Genomic DNA, 26,552 nt, shown 5'->3' on the forward strand with positions numbered 1-26,552 from the left:
ACTTGAGGGAGGAAGGAAGGATATATTGATGGGGTTAGATGAAATTGGGAGGAGGCTTGTGTGGAGCATAAACACCGGCATCGACAGATCAGCCATGATCTTAGTGAATGGTGGAACAGGCTCGAGGGGCTGAATGGCCCATTCCTGTGTTCCTAGACCTGTGGAGCCGGCTGCCCTGTTTCGGTGCTGTAAAATTCGATGTAAATTCTGCCCTGCCAATATGATGGAGAGAGCTCTTACTCCATCAGCAAGTAGGTCTTCAGCACACCTGTCCGGCCAGCCATTGTTGGAGTTGACCATTGAACAGAGGATTGACTATGGTCTCCTGGAGCAAGAATGTAGGTCTTCCAGACCATCAGAGCTCCTTGGGGGGGGAAAAATGGTAAGCAGTGTGGTGGCATTGTCCTACCAGCCTGCAAGGTGTTAACAAATTATCCACCAGAGCTATAAACCACTTAGTGGATTAACCTGCATGTAGTAATCTTGCAGCAGAATTACAGGCATGCACGTGGAGTAAGTTCCTTCCTTTCACTAGACTCCACATACTGTGGATAATCATTAGCCTGTTTCCCATGTGAGAGTTTGAGAAACGCAAGACTAATATAAGCATTGCCTAACAATCTGCAAGTAGCAAAATCAAGGGGGAAATACTAAAGAAAAGAAAGACTTGCATTTCTATAGCGCCTTTCATAACTACCGGACGTCTCAAAGTGCTTTACAGCCAATGAAGTACTTTTGAAGTGTAGTCACTGTTGTAATGTGGGATACTGGGTGTATCTGTGAGGGATTACTTGCCATTATGCATAGTCACCATTATTCTTTGAAAGCAGACACTCCAAAATAAGTTAATCCTGTTTTTGGTTACTATAATTCTTGTGAAGTGACTTGTTCTTTTGTAAATAGACACTGGTTATGTAACTAAAGAATCCCATTATGGTATATACCAATCCTGGCTAACCGTGTAGACACATGACCTGAGTGAAGACCTTTGCCAGTAACACCACCCACTGGGAAGACCACAAGATGGATTCTGCCTCCTCCCTTTCTCCCAACCTGTCCAGCAGGGATTGCGGATTCACCATGTAGCCAGAAGCCGCCAGCAGAACACCCAGTGGCACAACAGATGGGCGAACCATGCACAAAGTATCACCTGGCTGACCTAATGGAAAATTTCAACAAAATGCACCAAGTAGGATTTGTGGGGGTTTTAAGGTGGAGTTTCCATTATCTTAATACCTGCCAGAAGTTTTACAAGATAAAGCTTCTCGTTATTTTTATTCCATCTTGAAAAATTGGTAAGCAGTCTGGTGGCATTGTCCCCATACCAGCCTGCAAGGTGTTAACAAATTATCCACCAGAGCTATAAACCACTGCGTAGTAATCTTGCACCAGAGTTTGGAAGACTGTTCCACATTCTTTGAGTGATAAATTCCTTCCAATCTCCCCTTTATATACTTATCTTGAGATCGTTCCCTTGTGTCTTTAATTCACCTACCAATGGAATCACTCTGCCTATGTTTACCTTGTCTAGTCCTTTTATCATTTTTGAACACTTCCATCTGATGCAACCCCCCATGCCCGCTCTCTCTCCCCCCCCCCCCCCCCCCCCCCCAAACCCGGCCTCTCAGCTCGGGAGAATGCTGTGCTTATTGCGGTACCGTTTTCTGATCACTCCGACCACTAATTTCTGGCATCACCCTGGTAACTCAGCACTGCGCTTTCTCCAGGGCTGTTCTATTCTCCCCTATGGTGAAGAGCCAAAACTGCAGTGTATTCCAGATGTGATCTAACCATTGTTTTGGACAGAGTCGTCATGACCTCTTTTTGCTTTTCTATTCAATCCCTCTCCATATAAAGTCCAAAGTCCCATTTGCTGCATTAGTGGGTTTTTGTACCTGGCCAGTCACCTTTAAGGATTAATCGGGTGAAATTCAATGGTGATTCTCCCACTTGTTTGTTGTAACTTCAGCAGTAGAGCCATGAAACCCCCGGAAAAATAGCTATTTGCACCGTTTATTCCGGGATTTCTGCGGAAGTTATGGCGGAATTCCACCCCTCCTCCTCCTGCATTGGGAAATGTACCATTTTAAGGTATAATTTCCATTCTTGTTTCCAAAATGCATAATTTTCCATTTTTCTGTATTAAACTGCATCTGCCACTCACCTGCCCATTACCCTCGCCTGTTTATGTCCTCCTGTTGTCTCCTGCATTTCTTTCAGGCAGCTTGTTACTTCCAGTTTGGTGGTATTAGGAATTAATGGTATCAAATCCTTTTATATACAAGTCCATAAAGGATTGTTGTGAATCAGTAAATATGAGTTACTAAATTAATATCAGATCGACTTTGTGCACGGATGCAACCATTGGTTGTGCCCTAAATAAAATAAATTTGGAGCTGCCTGAGCTATAATGGGGGTGGGTCCCGAGCACAAAACTGCCCCATAATTGGCACTAAATTAGCAGTACAAGTGAGAAAGACAACAGGGGAAATAATTCTATGGTTGTTATTTTTAAGTAAATGTGTTCTTTACAATGTTGCTAACAAATAACAACTGGGGTAGGGTTTGGTGTATGAATGGATGTCTCTCTCTGGTGCAGTGAGATTGGGAGTTAAGCCACATTGATGTGGTAATCAATCAGGAGCACCACCCTGGGTTTAACTCACAGTACCTGACCAGGGAGTGCTTGATGCTGACACTTATTGCAAAAAAAAAATGTTATATTTCACAACACTGACGCTCACTTTCAACAAGCAGAAGGAAAAAATAATATTTTAAAAAGAAAGTGGCCCTTTCTAGTGGCTTTACTGTAACTATGTTTAAGCATGAATATAGAATAAGGTTTATTAACTTGCAGCTGGGCACACTTTCACATTCACAGTAGCACAGGGTGGGATTTACAAGATGACTTGTGTGAGACTAGAGACTGGCTTAAGTGATTACTGATGAGATTAGGGTGGGCTGCTGTACTTCATCCCTGAGCCAATCTCTGGTTAGGATCATTCAGTACAGAAAGAGGTCATTCGGCCCATTGTGCCTGTGCCGACTCTTTGGTTGGTTTTGGTTATGCCGCCATAGCTTTGTGAATTGTATTTAGGTAGCATAAAATGTGTCCTGGATCAGAGACTAGTTTTTCTTTGAAGACTGTTGCGTGCTGGGCTCTAGAATTCCCCCCCGAAACCTCTCCATCTCTCTACCTCTCTTTCTTTCTTTCTTCCTTTAAGACGCTCCTTAAAACCTACCTCTTTGACCAAGCTTTTGGTCACATGGCCTAATATCTCCTTATGTGGCTCACTGTCAAATTTCATTTGCTAACGCTCCTGTGAAGCGCCTTGGGACGTTTTACTACATTAAAGGCGCTATATAAATACACAATTCACTTTAAAACTGTGGCATTTGTAAACTGGAGAATTGAGTTTGTCAGTAATAGGGACCAGTGGTTAATGGGATGGTGCATCTAGAGCAATGCTGACTGACATTAACTGAGGACCAATGTCCCCAGTCTCTATCTCTACCTCTCTCTTTCTCTACATCTGTCTCGTGCTGTTTATCTATATATCACTCTCTATCTCTCACTTTATCTCTATCTCTTGCTCTTTATCTCGACCTCTCTATCCCCCTCTCTCTCTTTATCTATCTCTTGCTCTATATTTCTGTCTGTCTCTCACTTTATTTCTGTCACTTGCTCTTTATCTATCTCTCTCTCTCTCTCTCTCTCTCTCTCTCTCTCTCTCTCTCTCTCAATCGTTTTGTCTGCCAAAATTTGGGATGCCATGAAAATGGGTGCAGTGCCCACAAATCCTGCCAGGCACCCGTGCTGAAAGTGGTCATCACTGTTTTTTAAAAATAGTTTAGGAAAACCTATCCAAAGGGCCAAAGCCCACGGTGCAGGACAGAGAAAATGCGAGAAATCAGAAAGTAATGGTTAGCTGATGTCAAGCTTGGATCTTAAAGTCTCCGAGTTTGTCGGAGGAAGAGGAAACTGGGGAGGTGAGGAGTTACACCGTGTAGTTCCTGGGAACGAATCATTTGAATGGGAGACTGACTAATGAGTCAACACAGTGAGAGAGGGTGTAGTTGGAACTTAAAAGGAACACGAGAGAAAGGATGTAAATCACAGTTCAGTACTCCCCAATTACAGTGAATGTAAACAATATGGGTGTAGATGAATAGATAAAGATTTGGGATTTTCAACTTTTTACAAATCTCAAGTTCACCAAAGTTTTGTGAACCCATTTCTAAAACTACTAATTGATCAAGATTTTGCATTATTTTACTCTGGCCAACTTTAGTTTGACCACTATTTGACCGTTTGTTTTCTGGAGCAGGAATGTTTTCAGACTCACCACATTTCTGACATTCACATTTCTGAAAACCTGTCTCACAGGCTGAGCCACTGCAGAAAACCAGTGGCTCTGGAGTTATACGTGAGCGTGGCAGGCTGGGAATGTGTCCAGGATCACTGATAGAAACCGAGAGAGCAAGATAGCCAGACAGAGAGTGTGAGCCGGCAGTGAGAGAGTCTCCGAGAAAGAGAGAGCAAAGTTACGTAATGGTCGAACTGTGACAGGGAATGGTAGAGAGAGGTACACACATACACATCAAGACTGGCAAAGAGAAACAGAGTGGCAGTAATAGAAACTAGCAGAGAGAAGCTGGAGAGAAAGGTTGTAAAGCCAAGAATATTGAGAAGCAGAGAGAGAAACAGGAAAGTAGATGGGCGGGGAGAGAAAGGCAGAGAGAAATTAGCAGAGAGAGAGAGAAAAAGAAAGTCAAATAGAAGGGAAGGAAGAGAAAGGCAAACAAAAGAGACCAAAGCAGGAAAATAAATGATCAAAGTGAGAGAGGAAGAGAAAGACACATAGGAAAGGGCAGAGTGAGAGTGTGCAGGTGGAGAGGGGCAGAGAGAAAGAGGCACAATAGGGGGTTGTAAACAGAAGAAGACCTGTCAAAGATAAAAAATAAACTTAAGAACATAGTTTTGTTAAAGACACTCGGGTAAAGCTAGTTAGAGCTTTTGAAGAATGAATGGTGTTCCTTCCCAGTCCGTGTGACTGCTCCGCTCCCAGTCCCTCGACATGGATCTGCTGGAGTATCTGGTGTCCCAGCAAGGTTTATTTGGAACTGTAGCTGACTTCTGCATGTCCACCATCACCTTCAGTCTGCTGTCTGTCATCAGCCTTCTAACCTACTTCGATGTCCTCGAGAGTTTCAGTCTGTTCCATTGGCTCTTCAAGGTGGGGACTTGGTACAAGGTAAAACCAAATTCTATGTTAAAGATAAATTTAATCTGAAGTTGTTTACTGCTAACGTTCCCCATCCCGTTTCCCCCCCCCCCCCCCTCCGCTCCGAACCCCGCTCCAGAGGGCAGTGGAGGCACTGTGACTGGTTCCTGTATTAATAATTCATTCTTGGGATGCGGGCGTCGCTGGCAAGGCTGGCATTTATTGCCCAACTGAGTGGCTTGCGGGGCCACTTCAGGGGTCATTGAGAGTCAACCGTGTTGGTGTGGATCTGGAGTCATGTATAGGCCAGACCGGGTAAGGGGGGCAGGTTTCCTTCCCTAAAGGACATTAGTGAACCGGCTGGGTTTTTAACGACAATCCGACAGCTTCACGGTCACTTTTAATGTTCCTGTTTACGCTGAGTCTAATATTGTAAAGAATGAATCTTGGCGGAGCTTGACCAAGCCTGGCGCCGGGTTGGAGGGTGTTTGCTCTTGTTCTATGATGGTGTACGCTACAGGCAAATCCTCATAAACCCACACACTAGTTTCCTGTAACATTTCATGTTCGGATCACGAGCTCTATAAGTAGAATAGCCACACATGCTGATCAGTGAACTCCTAGAACAGCCTGGGAGGATTTCGATATCTACTGGGGTGAGTTACACCCGTTCGCTTATCAATACTCCTAATCTGAATTGTTGAGTCTCCAATACAGTGACTTCTCTTCAAATTCACTGCTCAGAATCAGGAGGGTCCCAGATGTAGTCCCCACTCTTGTGCCGTTCGCAGGTCTGAAGCTGATTGTCAGGTGGTTGAATTTTACCAATGACCATGCTATCTCCGGGGTAAGGGAGCAATGTTCCCGTTAAGCTGCATGGCAGCACAGAGGTCTGGAGGTCCCGCGCAGGCCGCTCATCAGCTTTTCAATGGGAATAACCGCGCATGCGTGAAGATTTGAATGGGCCGCGCGGCCAGTTAAAGGGCCCACGCGTGGGGGGAAAAAAAATTACCGGGAACATTGGTAGGGAGAGGGATTAAAAATCAGCCAGGGTTCCTGCTCCTGATCCATAGCTGGGAAATGTGCGCATGAGGACTTAGGGTGAGGACAGTTGTGCTGCCCTCATAGTTGAATAGCCTGGCCATCACGGTCAGGGTCACATGTGTGACGTCACTTGGATGAAGTACTAGAACAGTGATCGTGAAATGGTTGCTTTCACTGAACTGCATTTATTTTGTTACCAGCAGTGTACACCAGAGCGCGATGATGTGACGACAGGAGTGGGCCTGTGAGTATTGAAGCTGTGGCCACCAGTGGTTTGTGCTAAAATCATTGAGCAAAACAGTAACTGCAATCGGTGAAATCAGAAAATGCCAGGAAATGTGAAATAAAAACAGAAAATGCACAGCGGGACAGCAGCTTGTGGAAAGGGCAGAGATAGGCTACGGTACCTTTTCTCTTTATAGATGCCGACTGGCCTGCAATGTATTTCCAACCTGAAATCGGTGTTTGACCCAACTTTTGCTCACCCCTCCTTGCTTGTCTGATTCCACTCCTGTGCAGCACCTTGGGATGGTTCTTCCACGGTAAAGGTGCTGTACAAATGCGAGTTATTGCTTAAACAGAATCGGATCTTGACAAAGGCAGAACAGCTTCAGTTATGTGGGGAGACGAGAGAAGCTGGGGATGTTCTCTTCATCAACAACAACTTGTATTTATATAGCGCCTTTAACGTAGTAAAACGTCCCATGGCACTGCACAGGAGTATTTTAAGACAACAAGTTTGACACCGATCCACATAAGGATAAATTAGGGCAGGTGACCAAAAGCTTGGTCAAAGAGGTAGGTTTTAAGGCGAGTTTTAAAGGAGGAAAGAGAGGTAGCGAGGTTTAGGCAGGGCCAGTGGTTGAGCGATTTATAATCAGGGATCCTCAAGGGCAGAATTAGAGGAGCGCGGATATCTCCGGGGGGGGGGGGGGGGGGGGTGGGGGCTGAAGGAGATTACAGAGATAGAGAGGGGCGAGGTCATGGAGTGATTTGAAATCAAGGATGAGAATTTTGAAAATGAGGCGCTGCTTAACCTGGAGCCAATGTAGGTCAGCGAGCACAGGGGTGATGGGCGAACGGGACTTGGTGCGAGTTAGGACACGGGCAGCCGAGTTTTGGATGACCTCAAATTTACGTAGGTTGGAATGTGGGAGGCCAGCCAGGAGTGTGTTGGAATAGTCACGTCTAGAGGTAACAAAGGCATGGATGAGTGTTTCAGCAGCGGACCAGAGAAGGTTAAGAGGAGATTTAATAGAGGTGTTCAAAATTATGAAGGGTTTTGATAGAGTAAATAAGGAGAAACTGTTTCCACTAGGTCAGTAACCAGAGGACACAGATTTAAGATAATTGGCAAAAGAAACAGGAAGGAGATGAGAATTTTATTTACGCAGTGAGTTATGATGATCTGGAATGCACTGCCTGAAAGGCCGGTGGAAACAGATTCAATAGTAGCTTTAAAAAGGGAATTGGATAATTACTTAAAAAGGAAAAATGTGCGGGGCTGTGGGGAAAGAGCGGGGCAGTGGGACTAATCGATAGCTCTTTCAAAGAGTCGGCACAGCTACGATGGGCTGAATGACCTCTGTGTTGTATGTTTCTATGACTCTAAGAAATGCCAGGCTTGGATTAAGATTTTAGTTGTCTGCAGTTAAAGACAGAGCTGATTAATAAATGTTCCTCCAACAATCTGTGTAATCGTTCATTCAGAAACCCAGCCTAACGTCAAAACACTGCAGACAAAATGTCATCCAGCAACAATGAGCTTTCCCTGATTTGTTGCTTGTTGAGTATTAAAAGAGCGGAGGGTGGGGAGGGGAGGGGGAAGGGGCAGTAAATATGGCAGCTACTCAATTGTGGACGTGTCCTCAAATTATCCCAGCTGTGGCTCAGTGGGTAGCACTCTCGCCTCTGCAGCCGACGGTTGTGGGTTCAAGTCCCACTCCAGGGACTTGCGCACATAAAGTTAGGCTGACACTCCAGTGCAGTGCTGAGGGAGCGCTGCACTGTCGGAAGTGCCGTCTTTCAGATGACGCGTTAAACCGAGGCCCCGTCTGCTCTCAGGTGGACGTAAAAGACCTCGTGGCACTATTTTGAAGAAGAGCAGGGGACTTCTCCCCAGTGTCCTGGCCAATACTTATCCCTCAATCCACAAAATAAAAACAGATTATTGGCTGCCGTGTTTCCCACATTACACCAGCGACTACACTCCAAAAGTACTTCATTGGCTGTAAAGCGCTTTGAGACGTCCGGTGGTTGTGAAAGGCGCTATATAAATGCAAGCCTTTCTTTAAAGGTTAACTGCGTGGTCTGTGGTTCAATCCTTGGCCGGTGCTGAGTCAGTCCAGGTGGGGCATTGTGTGGGGTGTTACTGTTGGTTGGAGCGGGTTAGGGAGGGGGAAAGGTCAGCCAGGGCTCCTCCTTGTGATACAAAAGCAAAATAGTGCAGATGCTGGAAATCCGAACTAACAGCAGGTCAGACAGCATCTGTGGAGAGAGAAATAGTGTTAATGTTTCAGGCCGACGAAAGGTCATTGACCTGAAACCTTAACTCTCTCTCTCCACAGATGCTCCCTGACCTGAGTGTTTCCAGCATTTTCTGTTTTTATTCCCTCTTGTGATAGCTGTGCAGCGGACCGTATGCATGTTTGTTGGGTATTAAAGGAATGGGGGGTGGGAGGGGTAACTAGCAGGGTAGATAAAGGGGAACCAGTGGATGTAGTATATTTGGAATTCGATAAGGTGCCAAATAAAAGGTTATTACAGAAGATTAGGGCTCCATGGGGTTGGGGGTAATATAATAGCATGGAGAGAGGATTGGTTAACGGACTGAAAACAGAGAGTAGGGATAAACTAATCTTTTTCAGGTTGGCAGGCTGTAACTAGTGGGGTGCCACAAGGATCAGTGCTGGGGCCTCAGCTATTTACAACCTATATTAATGACCTAGATGAAGGGACCGAGTGCAATGTATCCAAGTTTACAGATTTTCCGTTTTGGATACTGCTGGGGGAGATGGTTTCTCAGGGGAAGGCAGCAAGAGCCACGTCCGTGGCACTACGAGTGGCTCAGCTGCACAAGAGGGGAGGAAGAAGAGTGGGAGAGCAATCGGGATAGGGGATTCTATCGTAAGGGGAACAGATAGACGTTTCTGTGGTCGCAGACGTGACTCCAGGATAGTATGTTGCCTCCCTGTTTTTTCTACCCAATCTTACTATTAGTTTCTAAGTGCCCAGTTATTGCATCCTTTATAATAGATTCCAGCATTTTCCCAACTACTGATGTGAGGCTAACCGGTCTGTAGTTCCCCGTTTTCTCTCTCCCTCCTTTCTTAAATAGCGGGTTTACATTTGCTATCCTCCAATCTGCAGGAACCGTTCCAGAATCTATAGAATTTTGGAGGATGACAACCAATGCGTCCACTATCCCAATGGCCACCTCTTTCAAAACCCTAGGATGTAGGTCATCCAGGAAAAAAAAAATTACCGGGAACATTGGTAGGGAGAGGGATTAAAAGCATACAGAATTATTTCAGGGCTTGATAAGGTGGATGCTGGGAGAATGTTTCCCTTGGCTGGGGAGTCTAGAACCAGGGGCCACGGCCTCAGGATAAAGGGTCGGCCATTCAGGACTGAGATGAGAAGAAATTTCTCCACACAGTGGGTGGTGAATCTTTGGAATTCTCTACCCCAGAGGGCTGTGGAAGTTCAATCATTGGGTATATTCAAAACAGAAGTCAATAGATTTCTGACTAGTAAGGACATCAAGGGATATGGCGATAAGGCCGGTGAAGAGTTGAGGCAGAAGATCAGCCATGATCTCATTGAATGGCGGAGCAGGCTCGAAGGGCCGAATGGCTGACTCCTGCTCCTATTTCTTATGTAAGCTGTGAGGAGAACACAGAGTCTGCAAAGAGATACAAATAGACTAAGTGAGTGGGCAGTAAGGTGGCAGATGGAGCAAAATGTAGGGAAATGTGAGGTTATTCACTTTGGTAGGAAGAATAGAAGAACAGAATATTTTTTAAATGGTGAGAAACTTTCAAATGTTGGTGTTCAGGGAGATTTGGGTGTCCTCGTGCAAGAAACACAGAAAGCTAGCATGCAGGTACAGCAAGCAATAAGGAAGGCAAATGGCATGTTGGGCTTTAGAGTAAGGAATTCTTGATGCAATTGTACAGGGCCTTGGTGAGACCACACCTGGAGTACCGTGCACAGTTTTGGCCTCCTTATCTAAGGAAGGATACACTTGCCTTGGAGGCGGTGAAACAAAGGTTCACTAAATTGATTGCTGTCCTATGATGAGAGATTGTGTAGAATGGGCCGATACTCTCTGGAGTTTAGAAGAATGAGAGGTGATCTCATTGAGGCATATAAGATTCTGAGGGGAGGTTGTTTCCCCTGGCTGGAGTGTCCAGAACTAGGGGGCATAGTCTCAGGAGAAGGGGTAGGCCATTTAAGACCAAGATGAGGAGGAATTTCTTCACTCAGAGGATTGTGAATCTTTGGAATTCTCTGCCCCAGAGGGCTGTGGATGCTGAGTCTTTGAGTATATTCAAGGCTGAGATCGATAGATTTTTGGACTCTAGGGGAATCAAGGGATATAGAGATCGGGCAGGAAAGTGAAGTTGAGGTCGAAGATCAGCCATGATCTTATTGAATGGCGGAGCAGGCTCGAGGGGCCGAATGGCCGACTCCTGCTCCTATTTCTTATGTTTGTGTGTGTGTGGACATCAGGTGAGGGAAGAATAGTGCTGAGCCGTGAAGCCTCCCACAGTAGAATACTGTACTGCCACGCACTGTCAAGGGTCACACACAAATAGCCCTTTGGGAAAGGTACTAAAGGGCAGCTGGCATATCCGTCCCTCAATAAGGAGATAGCTCCTTCAGGAGAGGAGAAAAAGTGACGTCACAAAACTAAGTTGAAATGATTAAGCTACAAGAATGTTGGAATAATACTTTAAAAAAAAAAAAAAAAACATACTTGGGGATGTGGGTGTCGCTGACAAGGCCAGCAATTATTGCCCATCCCTAACTGCCCTTGAGAAGGTGGTGGTGAGCTGCCTTCTTGAACCGCTGCAGTCCGTGTGGTGAAGGTGCTCCCACAGTGCTGTTAGGGAGGGAGTTCCAGGATTTTGACCGAGGGACGATGAAGGAACAGTGATATATTTCCAAGTCAGGATGGTGTGTGACTGGAGGGGAACTTGGAGGTGGTGGTGTTCCCATGCGCCTGCTGCCCTTGTCCTTCTAGGTGGAAGAGGTCGTGGGTTTGGGAGGTGCTGCCGAAGAAGCTTTCATATTGTTCTAATATTTAAATTTGAAAGCCGATTACAGATGGTAGAAAAGAAACAGAACATATTGTAGCCAACCCTGATATTTTACAAGTATTTTCACTCATAAACTGTGATTTTCTAGTTCTACTTTATAACATTCAACATTAGACAATGATGGGAAATCACTTTTCTGAGTATTAACTGGAAAACAGAAGCAGGGCTTGATCAGCATCGCAAGCCTTCATAGAATCGTAGAATGGTTACAGCCCAGGAGGAGGCCATTCGGCCCGTCGAGCCCGTGCCGGCTCTCTGCAAGAGCACTTCAGCCAGTCCCACTGCTCCGCCCTTTCTCTGTAGCTCTGCAAATTTTTTTCCCCTCCTGTACTTCTCCAATTCCCTTTTGAAAGCCATGATTGAGCCTGCCTCCACCACCCTTTCCAGATCCTGTGTAAAAAAAAGTTTTTCCTCATGTCGCCTTTGGTTCTTTTGCCAGTCACCGAGCTCGTGTAGCCTTGATTGCTCCATGAACTGAAAACCATGACTCCTACAACCCCAAAGGACAGGTTTAGTTTGGTGGGTGAAGAAACAGGACTGGGTGGGGGATTAGACTTTGTGTCGATGGTGCGTTTCTTTGTAACTGGTTTGGCGCAGTTGCATTGCTGATTCTTATTCTGTTTTCTAGTTACTCTGATACAAAAAGGACGTCTCCTGTCCAGACACTTTCCTCAGCTGCGGAGAGGGTGATGCTTCTGGAGTCTGATCTGTGCAGAGACGACTCCAATCAATGTAATAATCCCATATACAGAAAGATATTTGCGGTGAGCAGTGGAATTTGTATCTCCTTATATCGCCCTGAAAGCGCACTCAGTGCAACAGGGTGTTGGTGAGGTTTTGGGTGATGCTTGTTCTGACCAATCTGTTGTTTGACTTTCTTTCCCCTTTCAGCTGTGGCTCAATTGGGAGCACCCTCGCATCTGAGTCAGCAGGTCCTGGGTTCGCAGTCCCCGCGCCAGAGAATTAGTACAAAAATCCAGGCTGACACTCCCAATGCAGTACTGAGGGGGTGCTGCCTTTCAAATGATACGTTAAACCGAGGCCTCGTCTGCTCTCGGATGGACGTAAAAGATCCCTTGGCACTATTTCGAAGAAGAGCAGGGGAGTTCTCCCCGGTGTCCTGGCCAATATTTATCCCTCACTCAACATCACTAAAACAGATTATCTGGTCATTATCACATTGCTGTTTATGGGAGCTTGCTGTGTGTAAATTGGCTGCCGTGTTTCCCACATTACAACAGTGACTCCACTTCAAAAAGTATTAAATTGGCTGTAAAGTGCTTTGGGACATCCTGAGGTCGTGAAAGGTGCTATATAAATGCAACTTCATTCTTTAAATGTAATTTTGGCTAAAAAGCAGAATGCATGAGTTTATTGATGACTAAATCAATATACAAAGCCTGCAACAAAGACCTGGTCAGTGGGTCTGGGACTGGTCAGTGGGTCTGGGACTGGAACTGGTCAGTGGGAGTGGGTCTGGGACTGGTCAGTGGGTTTGGGTCTGGGACTGGTCAGTGGGGATGGGGACTGGTCAGTGGGTTTGGGTCTGGGACTGGTCAGTGGGGATGGGGACTGGTCAGTGGGTCTGGGACAGCCCTGATTGTATTTCAGATTCCCATAATGGCCGTCTGAGAATTTGAATTCAGTTTAAATAAAAAAAAATCTGGAAATAAAAAGCTGGGTTCTGTAAAAAGTGACCCTGAAGCTGTCGGATTGTTGTAAAAAGCCAACTGGTTCACTAATATCCTTTAGGAAAGGAAACCTGCCGTCCTTACCCGGTCTGGCCTATACGTGACTCCAGTCCCACACTGGCGTGGTTGATTCTTAACTGTCCTCTGAAGTGGCCCAGAGAGCCCCTCAGTTGGGCAACTGGGGACGGGCAATAGATGAGCAGCCGATGGTGACACCACTATTCCTGGCCAGAATGGAGACGATTGGCTAATTTCCCCGTCAATCATCCCCGTCAATTACTGCTGTAAGTGACTGGAATTGATTTTTACCCACATAATTCTCGTAGAGACTCTGGTTTAAATAGACTCTTGCCGTTTGCTGTAAATCCTGCCGTTGTTGTTGTAAGTGCCGCAGCCAACTCATTGACTGACGCAGACACTCTGCATTTAATGCCGGTCTTGCCTGCAACGCCCACATCCCGAGAATGAATTAAATAAACAATTATCCAGCTCTGTGGCAAGTGAGTTGGTGCGACCCAATGTGCCTCTAAGTCCCGTGCCTGGATTTGTCACCAACAACACAATTTTGCAGCTGATTGTTCTGAGCAAATCTAAGGGACAACTCCTCAATTACCCTGTGGATCTCGCACGGATGCCATTATCCATTCTGAATGTGTGAGGTTAATGTAAGTTGATCATTTTTCAGGATTTCTTTGCCTTCCTGTTTTCCCATTCAGGCTCCTTCTCCGCCGCAGAGAACGAGCTGGAAACCTGGGCCCAGGCTCCCCTCATGCACAAGTATAGGCCCAGGTCACGGGCCTCCGACTACCTTTCGCTTCCCGAGAGTCTCGGTATCTCACCTGGTGGGGGACTGCATTCCCTCGAGTACAGAAGACTGAGGGGTGATCTGATCGAGGTGTTCACAATATGAAAAGGATTCAGAGACAGAGAAACTATTTCCTCTGGTGGGGAGAATTCAGAACGAGAAGGTACAATCTTAAAATTAGAGGTAGATCATTGAAGTGCGAAATCAGGAAGCACTTTTTCATATAAAAAGTAATAGATATCTGGAACTCTCTCCCCCAAAAGGCTGTGGATACTGGGGGTCAATTGAAATCCTCAAGACTGTGAGATCGATAGATTTTTATTGGGTAAGGATATAAAGGGATATGGAGCTAAGGCGGGTAAATGTAGTTACCATACAGATCTGATTGAATGGCGGAGCAGGCGCGAGGGGCCGAATGGCCGACTCCTGTTCCAATTGTTCATTGGCGTGGTTAAACATTTCTCTCGCGAGACGCCTGCTCACGAGAGGGCGGAGGATACAGAGAGGACAAACCCTTGTCGTCTTTATTTTCAGAAGCTGCACCGAGAGATCAACCAAGTGGATCACGTGCTGCAGAGACTCGGGGGTCAGTGTACTGCAGCTGAGAGAGATTCCGAGACGCCCCCAAACCGTGAATTAAACAGGGGCACCAAGGACCTACCGCATTCACCGGTGGGCAACACACAGCAGAGTAACACTAAGGTGGGCGACATGGTAACAGCCAGAGACAGACGGAGGATTCAGCTCTTGAGCAGCAAGCTTCAATCCATGAAAATATACACCGAGCAAAGGTGAGTCTATTCTGGATTACTCTCCAGCGCTGGCCTGGGAAGTGATAGAAAAGCCCCTCTTTCTTTCTGCTCCACGTCCCATTTACTTGCTGCTGTGTGTATCCCTCAACCAACACCTGAAAACACATCAAATGCTCATTCATTTTATTGCTGTTTGTGGGAGCTTGCTGTGCGCAAATGGACTGCCACGTTTCCTACATTACAACAGTGACTACACTTCAAAAGTGCTTCATTGGCTGTGAAGCGCTTTGGGACGTCCTGAGGTCGTGAAAGGCATTCTATAAATGCAAGATCTTTTTCACTGAGAGAGACTCTTTCCAGTCAGAAAAAATATTCAACTCTAAAAGCAGGTTAAAAGACTTGTTTTATGGAGGACGGTCCCTCTCCCACCCCCTCCTTCCACTGTCTCTAGCTTTGGTTTGAGGTGCTTGCATTTCATTCATTAATTTTCTGTCTCCTTTGTCCAGTAACCAGGGCCTGTGATCTGACACTGGGTGACCTCCTGCGACAACCCTGGCCCAATCTAGTTTGCCTTGTTGCCCAGGCCTTGAAATTTTACCTAAAATGTCCTTGGAGGCGGTGAGTGATGATGTCATTTACCCTCCATCTAACCTGCAGTGCCGGCTGCCTCCGTCGCCCAGTGACCCGTGTACAATGCACAAGTGTGGGAAGATTACATGTCTCTCGTGACGACAATAAGTTAAACTCTTAAGGGATACCACCCTAGGTATGTTAGCTTTTGTTACAAAGGGATTAGAGTATAAGAGGTCTTACTACAATTATACAGAGCAGTGGTGAGGCCACACCTGGAGTACTGTGTACAGTTCTGGTCTCCTTACCTAAGGAAAGACATACTTGCCTTAGAGAGAGTGCAATGAACATAAGAAACATGAGCAGGAATAGGCCACTTGGCCCCTCGAGCCTGCACCGCCATTCAATAAGATCATGGCTGATCTTGGCGAAGGTTCATTAGACTGGTTCCTGGGACGAGGGGATTGCCCTATGAGGAGAGATTGAGTAGACTAGGCCTATATTCCCCAGAATTGAGAAGAATGAGAGGTGATCTCATTGAAACATATAAAATTCTTAAGAGGCTTGACAGGGTTAATACTGAGACAATGTTTCCCCTGGCTGGGGAATCTAGAACCAGGGGTCACAGTCTCAGAATAAGAGGTCAGCCATTTAGGACTGAGATGAGACATTTCTTCACTCAGAGGGTTGTGAATCTTTGTAATTCTCTACCCCAGAGGGCTGTGGATGCTCCGTCGTTGAGTATATTTAAAACTGAGGTCGATAAATTTTTGGGAATGAAGGGAATTAAAGAGTATAGGGATTGTACGGGAAGGTGGAGTTGAGGCAGAAGATCAGCCATGATCTTGTTGCATGGCGGAGCTGGCTCGAATGGCCGACTCCAGCTCCTATTTCTTATGTTCTTATGCCCAGTTGAACGAAGGACCTGTTCTAGTGTATGTGGCGATAAACTGCCTTTAAAAGGTTCAGGAAAAGTCATACAGAAGGCAGAGAGTTACAGCATCTGTGGGGAAGACATGGAGAGATGATAATGTAGCAAAACAGAATGATCGACAATGTCCTAGGACAGGAACTAGTTACATTCAAACGGCCTCTACTTCTCTATACTGACCATTTGGACTCTGATTCGATTATGGCCTTTTAGCTGACCCCTCATTGCGGCTCACCACTGTAAGCTCTGGTCAATCTTCGCGTGCACGTGTGAACAGAGAGTGAGGTCAGCCATTTTGGAGTGGATCGCTCTGGAGATGCCCAGGTAAAACGGAGGACTTCTCACCTGAGCCACAGACCCCACACCGCAGGGTAAACGAGGCCTTCCGTGGTCTGGGTTCAGAAGTGCAGAGCAGAGTGAGAACAAGGCTGGAAGTTGACCAGTAAAGCAGGAGAACTTGGGCGATAAGGATAACATAGAAACATAGAAGATAGGAGCAGGAGTCGGCCATTCAATGAGATCATGGCTGATCATCCAAATTCAGTACCCTGTCCCTGCCTTCTCCCCATATCCCTTGATCCCTTTAGCCTTAAGAAATATATCTAACTCCTTCTTGAATATATTTAATGAATTGGCCTCAACTGCCTTCTGTGGTAGAGAATTCCACAGGTTCACCACTCTCTGGGTGAAGAAATTCCTCCTCATCTCAGTCCTAAATGGCTTACCCCTTAGACTGTGACCCATGGTTCTGGACTACCCTGCCATTGGGAACATCCTTCCTGCATCTAGTCTGCCTAGTCCTGTTAGAATTTTATAAGTTTCAATGAGATCCCCTCTCATTCTTCTAAACTCCAGCGAGTATAAGCCCAATCGACCCAATCTCCTCATACGTCATTCCTGCCATCCCAGGTATCAGTCTGGTGAATCTTCGCTGCACTTCCTCCATGGCAAGAACATCCTTCCTCAGATAAGGTGACCAAAACTGCACACAATACTCAAAGCACACAAAGCTCTGTAGCAGTGACTTTCCCTCACGGAGCTAATAGAGAAACTCGTTTAAGTTGCTGGGAAATATTATTGACTGTCCTGAATACGTGCATTGTGATTCCATTGTGCACATGTCATGACACAATAACGTCAGCAGTTTCCGTAACGTTTAAACCCTGGAAGTAAGACTGGGATTTCGAGCAGCCAGTATGAATTGATCCGAAGTAAACTCTGGAGCAAATAATTCTCAGTTCACTCCCTGCAGTGTGAATGATCACTGACTGCTCTCGACTTGTTCACTGTGACTGACTGCTTTAACCCTGTCCATTCTGACTGACCCCTCCGGCCCAGTTCCAACTGACCCCTCCGGCCCTGTTCATTCTAACCCACTGTTCTGAATTTCAGGTTGCAGTTATTGAACAGCTTTGCAAGCTGTTATGAATCTTACCAGTTATCGTACTATCAGCTCCATGACTGGATGGCGCGGACCAGCAAGTTCCAGGAATGGATTCACTCCGTGGAGTGCGACAGCGAGTCTCTGATCGTAAAGAACCTCGGTCACCAGAAGGTGAGGATCCTTTTTTCAAGAGCAGTCACCTGTGGAAGGTGAGGGGCAGTCTGGGTTTTATTCAAGGACTCCCCTGTCACCGGGTTCTTGTAGGCACAACCCACACTGAGGATACAAACACCCCATAATCTGAGGCTGATAAACATGTGGAATGAATGAGACCATCACTGTGGGTGGGTATCTCCATACTGGCCCCAGTCTAGGACCAGGCCAGGTATACTCATACTGGCCCCAGTTCGGGACCAGGCCAGGTATACTCATACTGGCCCCAGTCCGGGACCAGGCCAGGTATACTCATACTGGCCCCAGTCCGGGACCAGGCCAGGTATACTCATACTGGCCCCAGTCTTGTACCAGGCCAGGTATACTCATACTGGCCCCAGTCTTGTACCAGGCCAGGTATACTCATACTGGCCCCAGTCTTGTACCAGGCCAGGTATACTCATACTGGCCCCAGTCTTGTACCAGGCCAGGTATACTCATACTGGCCCCAGTCTTGTACCAGGCCAGGTATACGCATACTGGCCCCAGTCCTGTACCAGGCCAGATATACTCATACTGGCCCCAGTCCTTAACCTCTGGTGACAATAGACCAGTTTGAGTTTGAGTGAAGCTGGGATATGGCTTCCTCCCGCAGAGTTTCCTGAATCTGCTTCTTGCCGTGTGAGCAGGCAGGAGCAGCTCCTATTGTGACCCCAGGCAGCAGGGGTTGTGCACTTGGTGGTGTATCCGGAAGGCAGGATGGGGTGGGGGGGAACCTGCTGTTACAGTAAGTGGGTGTGGGGAAGGAGCAAAGCACATTACACACCGGGAGTGGGGGGTGGGGGAGGACTCACTAGCCTGGACAGCCAGAGGTGGACTAGGAGGCTACGTCAGAGGGGTGCGGGCACACTTGACAAAAGGCCCCTTGGCAATAGTACCACATGGTGACCTGCGCCCACTGAACTGTAACCCCAGCACCAGTCAGTGCCTTTTCTCTAAAGCTCTCCTCACTCCTCTTAAACTTCAGCTATTCCTGAAAACTCTAGTCCATGTCTGCTCCTACACTAAGTCCCTGCGCAGCCCTCCTCCCGCCCTCGCCCGACTTCACTCACTTGCTACTCGTCTCCTGAAAGGCTACCTCCCGATCACCTCCTCCCCAGATTCCCGCACTTCCTGTTCTGGTCCACTTGTCCCCTTTTATAAAGTGCGTGGAGATGTTCTTGCATAAATCACTGGTTAAGCCTCAGCTGGAGTATTGTGGCCAATTCTGGGCACCACACCTTTTAGGAAGGATGTTAAGGTCATGGGGAGGGTGCTGAGGAGACTTACTAGAATGGCACCAGGGATGAGGGACTTCAGTTATGTGGGGAGATTGGAGAAGCTGGGGTTGAAACTTTGAAATTATACCTTTTATGTCCAAGTTCAGATTATTAATATATATCAAAAAGACCAGTGGTTCTAATACTGAAACCACTACACACTTCCCTCCAACTGTTCACTACTCTCTGCTCATTGGCCAATTTTGTATCTAATGCTGCCACAGTCCCTTTAATCCCATGGGCTTTAATTTTGCTAACAAGTTTATTATGTGGTACTTTGTCAAACGCCATTTGAAAATCCATATACACAACATCAACTGCACCACCCTCATCCACCCCTCCGTTACTTCAGTTTTAATGATTTGGACTGTTGATTTAATGGCATAATTCACTGGCATAGACGAGAGAGAGAAAATACAATCTCGCTCTCTCCTCTGTGCGGTCATCCACGTTGGATCTAAGAAAGATAGATCAGAGAATTTTCTTAATGGTGAGAAGCTAGGAGCTGTGGAGGAGCAGAGAGATTGAGGGGCTCTTGTACAGAAATCACTAAAAGCTAGTGGACAGGTACAAAAAAAGTTAAAAAGGCTCACGGAATGTTGGCCTTAATCTCGAGGGTTGGAATACAAAGAGGTGGAAGTTATACTAGCAAAATACTGCGGATGCTGGAAATCTGAAATAACAACAGAAAATGCTGGAAATACTCAGCAGGCCAAACAGCATCCGTGGAGAGGGAAACGTTAACTCTGTTTCTCTCTCCACGGATGCTGCCTGGCCTGCTGAGTATTTCCAGCATTTTCTGTTGTTATTTGAGGTGAAAGTTATATTAGTTTATATAAAGCTCTGGTCAGACCCCACCTGGACACTGCATTCAGTTCTGGGCCCTGCCCCTCGGAGGATATATTGGCCTTGGAGGGGGAGCGCTGCGTAGGGTCACCAGAATGATACCGGGGCTAAATGATGAGGACAGGTTGCACAGACTAGGCTTGTACTCCCTTCAGTATAAAAGATTAAGGTGTGATCTGATTGAGGTGTTTAAGGTGATTGAAGGATTTGATTGGGTAGAGAGCGAAACGATTTCCTCTGGTGGGGGGAGTCCAGAACAAGGGGGCATAACCTTAAAATTAGAGCCAGGCCGTTCAGGGGTGATGTCAGGAAGCACTTCGCCACACAAAGGGGAGTGGAAATCTGGAACTCTCTCCCCCCCAAAAAGCTGTTGAGGTTGGGTGGTCAGTTGAAAATTTCAAAACTGACATTGATAGATTTTTGTTAGGTAAGGGTGTTGAGGATTACGGAACCAAGGCGGGTAGCTGGAGTTAAGATACAGATCAGCCATGATCTAATTGAATGGCGGAACAGGCTCGAGGGGCTGAAATCAAATGGGGAATTCAGAAGAAACTTGGTGGTGAGAATGTGGAACTCGCTGCCACAGGGAGTGGTTGAAGCAAATAGTATCGATGCATTTAAGGGAGGCTGGTTAAGCATATGAGGGAGAAGGGAATAGATGGTTACACTGAGATTTAGATGAGGAAAGACGGGAGGAGGCTCGAGTGGAGCATAAATGCCGGCATGGACTGGTTGGGCCGAATGGCCTGTTTCTGTGCTGTATATCCTGTGAGAGGCCTATTCATGTTCCTGTGTCTGGTAAAGTGTGCATGCTGAAACAAAAATGTAAATTCAATGAACTACAGGTAGACTATCCTTTATCCGAAAACCTCAGGACCAGCCGTGTTTCGGTTTTCGGAAAATTTCGGATTTCGGAAGGTATTTTATAAGACTGGGAAATTTGTCAGGGGTGGGGGTCGGCGGGGGGTGGGGGTCGGCGCGGGGGTCGGGGTCGTGCGCACGACTTACGCTGAACAAAAACACTTTCGGTTTTCGGTTTTCGGAAGTGCGGATAAAGGCTGGTACACTATCCCTTATCCGAAAGGGCGGGGGTTGGGGTCGGCGGGGGGGTCGTCGGGGGGTCGGGGGTGGGGGTCGGGGTCGTGCGCACGACTTACGCTGAATGATTTCGGTTTTCGGAAGTGCGGAAAAAGGATACACTATCCCTTATCCGGCTCGGCCTGCAATCTCCTACCCAGGAGGGAACTCAGTGACCCTCTGCCCTGCTCAGCGTAAGTCGTGCGCCACTCTGATCATGTCGTGCGCACGACTTACGCTGAACGAAAAAATCTTCGGTTTTTAGAGGGTTTCGGTTTTCGGAAGTTCGGATAAAGGGTAGTCTACCTGTATTAACAAAATTGTTCTAGATCAGTGTGATGCCGCACGAGGTTGAACACAGGTAATCCGGCACCTGACGGTCTGGCACCTTCAGTGGTCCAGCACGAGGAAGGCCCTGTTGTCACATTCCCTCCCTGGGATGGGTCCGGCTCGGGTCCCGGGACCGCCGCCGGGTCAGGATCAGCGCCTGGACCGCACAGCATCACCGACGGCTCGGCGGAGCGATCGAGCCCGAGCAGCGCGGGGTCGGCGGCGGCACAGGGAGAGCAGCAGCAGGAAGAGGCGGAGCAGGTGGTGGCGGTGTTTGTGGTGACTTTCGACACCTTCAGTGGTTTGGAATTTTCAGTGGTCCAGCACCGGCCTGGTCCCGAGGGTGCCGGATTACCGGGGTCCAACCTGTATACGGTTCCAGATCAGTGTGATGCTATAGAGTGAGGCACTGCTCCAGATCACTGTCTTGCTGTGCAATGTAACTCGCTATTCTAGATCACTGTGATGCATTACAGCCACGCATACTGTTCAGATCAGTGTGACGCTATGCAATGTAATGCACAGTTCTGTTTCAGTGTGGGGCCGTACAGTGTGGTATAGTGTTCTAGATCAGTAATGCTGTGTAGAATTATTTGGTCGCGGTAGAGTCATTTCGAATCACTTGTTTTTTTTCTCTAATTTTAGAGAATAGTAGAGGAAATTGAAGAGAGAGCCCCCCAGCTGGGCAACTGTCGGAGGATCGTGAGTGAGTGTGTCCAGGTCTTCAAGGTAAGAAAGGGGGAGGGGGAGAAGAAGGGTCCGAGCTTTCGACTATCACAATGAAGCTGCTCTAATATCGAAGATACTACTGCGGACAGGGTGTGTCTGAAGCAATCTGAACTCATGGAGATTTAAAGTCGTTTATTTGACATAATTAAATGTTTTTTTAATCTCCTCCCTAGTTGTTTTCCCTCCTTAAGGTGTCCTACCTAAAACAGGAGGGGGCAATATAGAGGTGTGAGAGGGAGCAACGTCCTGCTCTTAGGCCCCATCCACAGCCAGCTCCACAGCTGTAAGGTTGCCTGGCCACTGATTGTCTCTCCTTCCCTCCGAGGATTCCAATTCCAATTGACACCTTTTATTTGAAGGCCTGACTGGGTCTGAACCTAGGCCTGGAGCTGACAAATGGGCTGTGGGCTGAGGCCTGGGCTGGGGGCCGGGGTCTGAACCTAGGCCTGGGCCGGGGGCCAGGAGCCTAAGCTGGTCTGGGGGTGGGGGGGCCTGGGCTGGGGGCCGGGGTCTGAACATAGGCTCAGGGCCTGGGCTGGGAGCCATGAGCCGGAGCCTGGGCTGGGGGCTGTGACCTGGGCTGGGCTGGTCTGGTCTGGAGGCTGGGGCCTGAGGGGGGGTTGGGGGGGCGGCCTTGGGCTGGGCTGGAGCCTGGACATGGGGTGCGGGCTGGGGGCTGTGGTCTGGGCTGGGCTGGTCTCATCTGGAGGTGGGGGCCTGGGCTGGGAGGCTGGGGCCTAAGCTGGTCCGGTCTGGAGGTTGGGGGGTGGGGGGGGCGCTTGGCTGGGGGCCTGGACATGGGGTGTGGGCTGAGAGGCTGAGCCTGGGCTGGGAGCCGGAGCCTGGGCTGGGGGCTGTGGTGCCAAGGGGCCTGGGCTTGGGTGCCGGGACCTGGGCTGGGGACAGGGGCTAGTTATATGGTGGGCCCTAAGCTGCTGCCTACCATTTTCCAGATGCTGTGTTAGCAGCCAGATCTATTAATGGCTGGAGAATTGGGAGCAGCTTGAATTGGGTGCATCGATTCTTCACTCCGTGCTCCCTTGAGTGAGACTCTGTGCTGGGAGTGGTGACTCTGAAAAGGCGTGGGCTCCAATCCCTGGCTTATATCAAGTTAGCTGCTCTTGGAGGAATGAGGAGGCATTTCAATTAGCCTCAGTGTCCAGGGTGGGGAGAGGCAAATAAGGCTTCCAGTTGAATCTCTCTCCCCTCCCCCGGTGGAATCCCCCTATGCCCCAGGTTCAAACCCACTCAAGCGCCCTTTATTGATGATTCCTTCCGTTCCCCCTCCCGCTGGTTTATATTTTCATTCTGTCATTGCAGCAAATCGAGCTTCAGGTTGCCTCATTTAAACCAAACCTCGAACGGGACCAGCATCTCGCTGATGTGGGAGCGAAGCCGCCAGGCACCTTCCCCGGCTCCATACATCAGGAGGTAACTTTCAGCGCACTCTCTGCTTCTCCTTCCGATGATTTTGTTTTGTGTGTTATTCAAGGTGAAGGGGATCCGCTTTGGGGAATGAGCCATTTACCTTTTGTTGCCACCCAGTGTCAGCACCGAGGTGTGGGTCCGGCATTGGGAAGGTGACCGTTCTCTGCCCAAGACTGTGCCTCAACCCCAGCCTCAGGTTTAATTGGGGGGGTGGGGGAGTTTCACTGGGTGTCTGACACGTGCTCGAGACTCCAAACCAAACTACTGAGGAACCCACACGGGCACAGCTTCAGTTTGCCTGGTAAAATGCCTCAGAATCTTACAGCACAGAAGGAGGCCATTCGGCCCATCGTGCCTGTGCCGGCTCTGTGGGAGCTCTCCAATTAGTCCCGCTCCCCCGCCCTTTCCCCGTAGCCCTGCAATTTTTCCCCTTCAAGTATTTATCCAATTCCCTTTTGAAAGTTTCTACTGAATCTGCTTCCACCGCCCTTTCAGGCAGAACATTCCAGATCACAACAACTCGCTGCGTAAATATAATTCTCCTCATCTCATCCCTGGTTCTTTTGCCAATTATCTTAAATCTGTGTCCTCCGGTTACTGACCCTCCTGCCAGTGGAAACAGTTTCTCCTTATTTACTCTCTCAAAGCCCCTCATGATTTTGAACACCTCAATTAAATCTCCTCGTAACTTTCGCTGTTCTAAGGAGAACAATCCCAGCTTCTCCAATCTCTCCACATAACGGAAGTTCCTCCTCTCTGGGACCTTTCTAGTAAATCTCCTCTGTACCCTCTCCAGGACCTTGACATCCTTCCTAAAGTGTGGTGCCCAGAATTGGTGAAATACTCCTGCTGGGGCCTAAACAGTGATTTATAAAGGTTTAGCATAGTTTCCTTGCTTTTGTACTCTGTGCCTCTATTAATAAAGCCAAGGATCCAGTGTGCCATTTTAATGTGTGCTGGATACGGCCGGGGTTTAACCAGCTAGAACCACACCGCTCCGCAGCATGGAGCACGGTGTTCGCTGATCTCGGGCAGGCCGCTGCCTGGTTTCAGTGTCCCTGGGCCTCTGGCACGAAACAACCAGGGTTCCTGTCCCTGGTTGCTCTCTACCGACCCCTGGTGGAAAATGCCTGCGTGTGATCCTATCGATGAGAACAGTCCTCGCCTTGTCCAGACGCTCCTTGTCTAGGCCAATAAGAGAATTGTCGCTCGGTTGAGGTTCTGGTGCCCGTGGAAGCTGTGCCCCAGTAGGCCAGCGTCTTAAAAGAAAAGTAAAGACCTGCATTTATATAGCGCCTTACATGACCTCAGGATGTCCCAAAGTGCTTTACAGCCAATGAAGAAATTTTGAAAATAAAAACTGAAAATGCTGGAAATACTCAGCAGGTCAGGCAGCATCTGTGAAGAGAGAAACAGTCAACGTTTCAGGTCGATGATCTTTCGTCAGAACTGTGTCACACTCTCGAATTGTCCTGCAGGTCAGCCGCGGCTCAGTGGGTCGCACTCTCACCTGAGTCAGAAGGTTGGGGGGAGTTGAGCACAATATCTAGGCTGACACTCCCAGTGCAGTGCTGAGGGAGTGCTGCACTGTCGGAGGTGCCGTCTTTCGGATGAGACGTTAAACCGAGGCCCTTTCTCAGGTGGACGTAAAAGCTCCCACGGCACTATTTCGAAGATCATCAGGGGAGTTCTCCCCGGTGCCCTGGGGCCAATATTTATCCCTCAATCAACATCACTAAAAACAGATTATCCAGTCATTATCACATTGCTGTTTGTGGGAGCTTTCTGTGCGCAACCTGGCTGCCGCGTTTCCTATATTACAGCAGTGACTACACTCCAAAAGAACTTCATTGGCTGCAAAGTGTTTTGGTTTGTTTGTTTGACACTGACGTGTGACTTTGTTGTGCTCCTGTCCGCAGTTTACTGACTTGAGGCAGCAGTTTGTCGCCCTGGTGAGACTAACACGGTGCTACGTGACGCACCTGCGGGGCCTGCTGAAGATGAGGCACAAACCGGTCCCCTTCAGGATGAGGAATCCTGAGCGTCAGAGACAGAGAGCGGGACTCACAGCTCTCCTCCGCGATGGGCTCCTGTAACCAGAACTCCCACTGTGGCTTCGGCAGCACGACTGCGCCCCCAGCTGTGAAATGCTGTACTGCACTTTAAATAAAATTAGATCTTGGTTTCATTTTTAAAGACGGGTACAGTAGCATAGTGGTTATGTCACTGGACTAGGAATCCAAAGGCCTGGACTAATGATCCGGAGACATGAGTTCAAACCCCACCACGGCAGCTGGGGAATTTAAATTCAGTTAATTAAATAAATCTGGAATAAAAAGCTAGTATCAGTAATGGTGACCATGAAACTACTGGATTGTCAGAAAAACCCAACTGGTTCACTAATGTCCTTTAGGGAAGGAAATCTGCTGTCCTTACCCGGTCTGGCCTCTATGTGACTCCAGATCCACATCAATCTGGTTGACTCTTAACTACCCTTTGAAGCATACAAAATTCTTACAGGGCTTGACAGGGTAGATGCAGGGAGGATGTTTCCCCCTGGCTGGGGAGTCTAGAACCAGGGGTCACAGTCTCAGAATAAGGGGTCGGCCATTTAGGACTGAGATGAGGAGAAATTTCTTCACTCAGAGGGTGGTGAATCTTTGGAATTCTCTACCCCAGAGGGCTGTGGAGGCTCAGTCGTTGAGTATATTCAAGACTGAGATCGATAGATTTTTGGATATTAAGGGAATCAAGGGATATGGGGATAGTGCAGGAAAGTGGAGATGAGGCGGTAGATCAGCCATGATCTTATTGAATGGCGGAGCAGGCTCGAGGGGCCGAATGGCCGACTCCTGCTCCTATTTCTTATGTTCTTAAATGGCCCAGCAAGTCACTCAGTTGTAGAAGGCGGCTCACCACCAGCTTCTCCAGGACAACTAGGGAT

General features: G+C 47.9%; 1 protein-coding gene across 1 annotated transcript; it reads left to right on the forward strand.

Annotated features, from left to right (window-relative positions):
* The first annotated feature begins 1,599 nt into the window (after window positions 1-1,599).
* Window positions 1,600-25,806, forward strand: LOC147100427 (plectin-like). Its single transcript, XM_085968130.1, has 8 exons — window positions 1,600-5,255; window positions 6,470-6,513; window positions 12,222-12,357; window positions 14,624-14,880; window positions 17,735-17,897; window positions 22,097-22,180; window positions 23,501-23,611; window positions 25,528-25,806. The coding sequence occupies exons 1-8, from the start codon at window positions 5,079-5,081 to the stop codon at window positions 25,702-25,704; spliced, it is 1,149 nt and encodes a 382-aa protein (XP_085824256.1). The 5' UTR covers window positions 1,600-5,078; the 3' UTR covers window positions 25,705-25,806.
* The last annotated feature ends 746 nt before the right edge of the window (window positions 25,807-26,552 follow it).

Source organism: Somniosus microcephalus, chromosome 26 (assembly GCF_052327205.1).
Source record: "Somniosus microcephalus isolate GS21.2 chromosome 26, FLI_Smic_1.0, whole genome shotgun sequence".
Taxonomy (NCBI): Eukaryota; Metazoa; Chordata; class Chondrichthyes; order Squaliformes; family Somniosidae; genus Somniosus; species Somniosus microcephalus.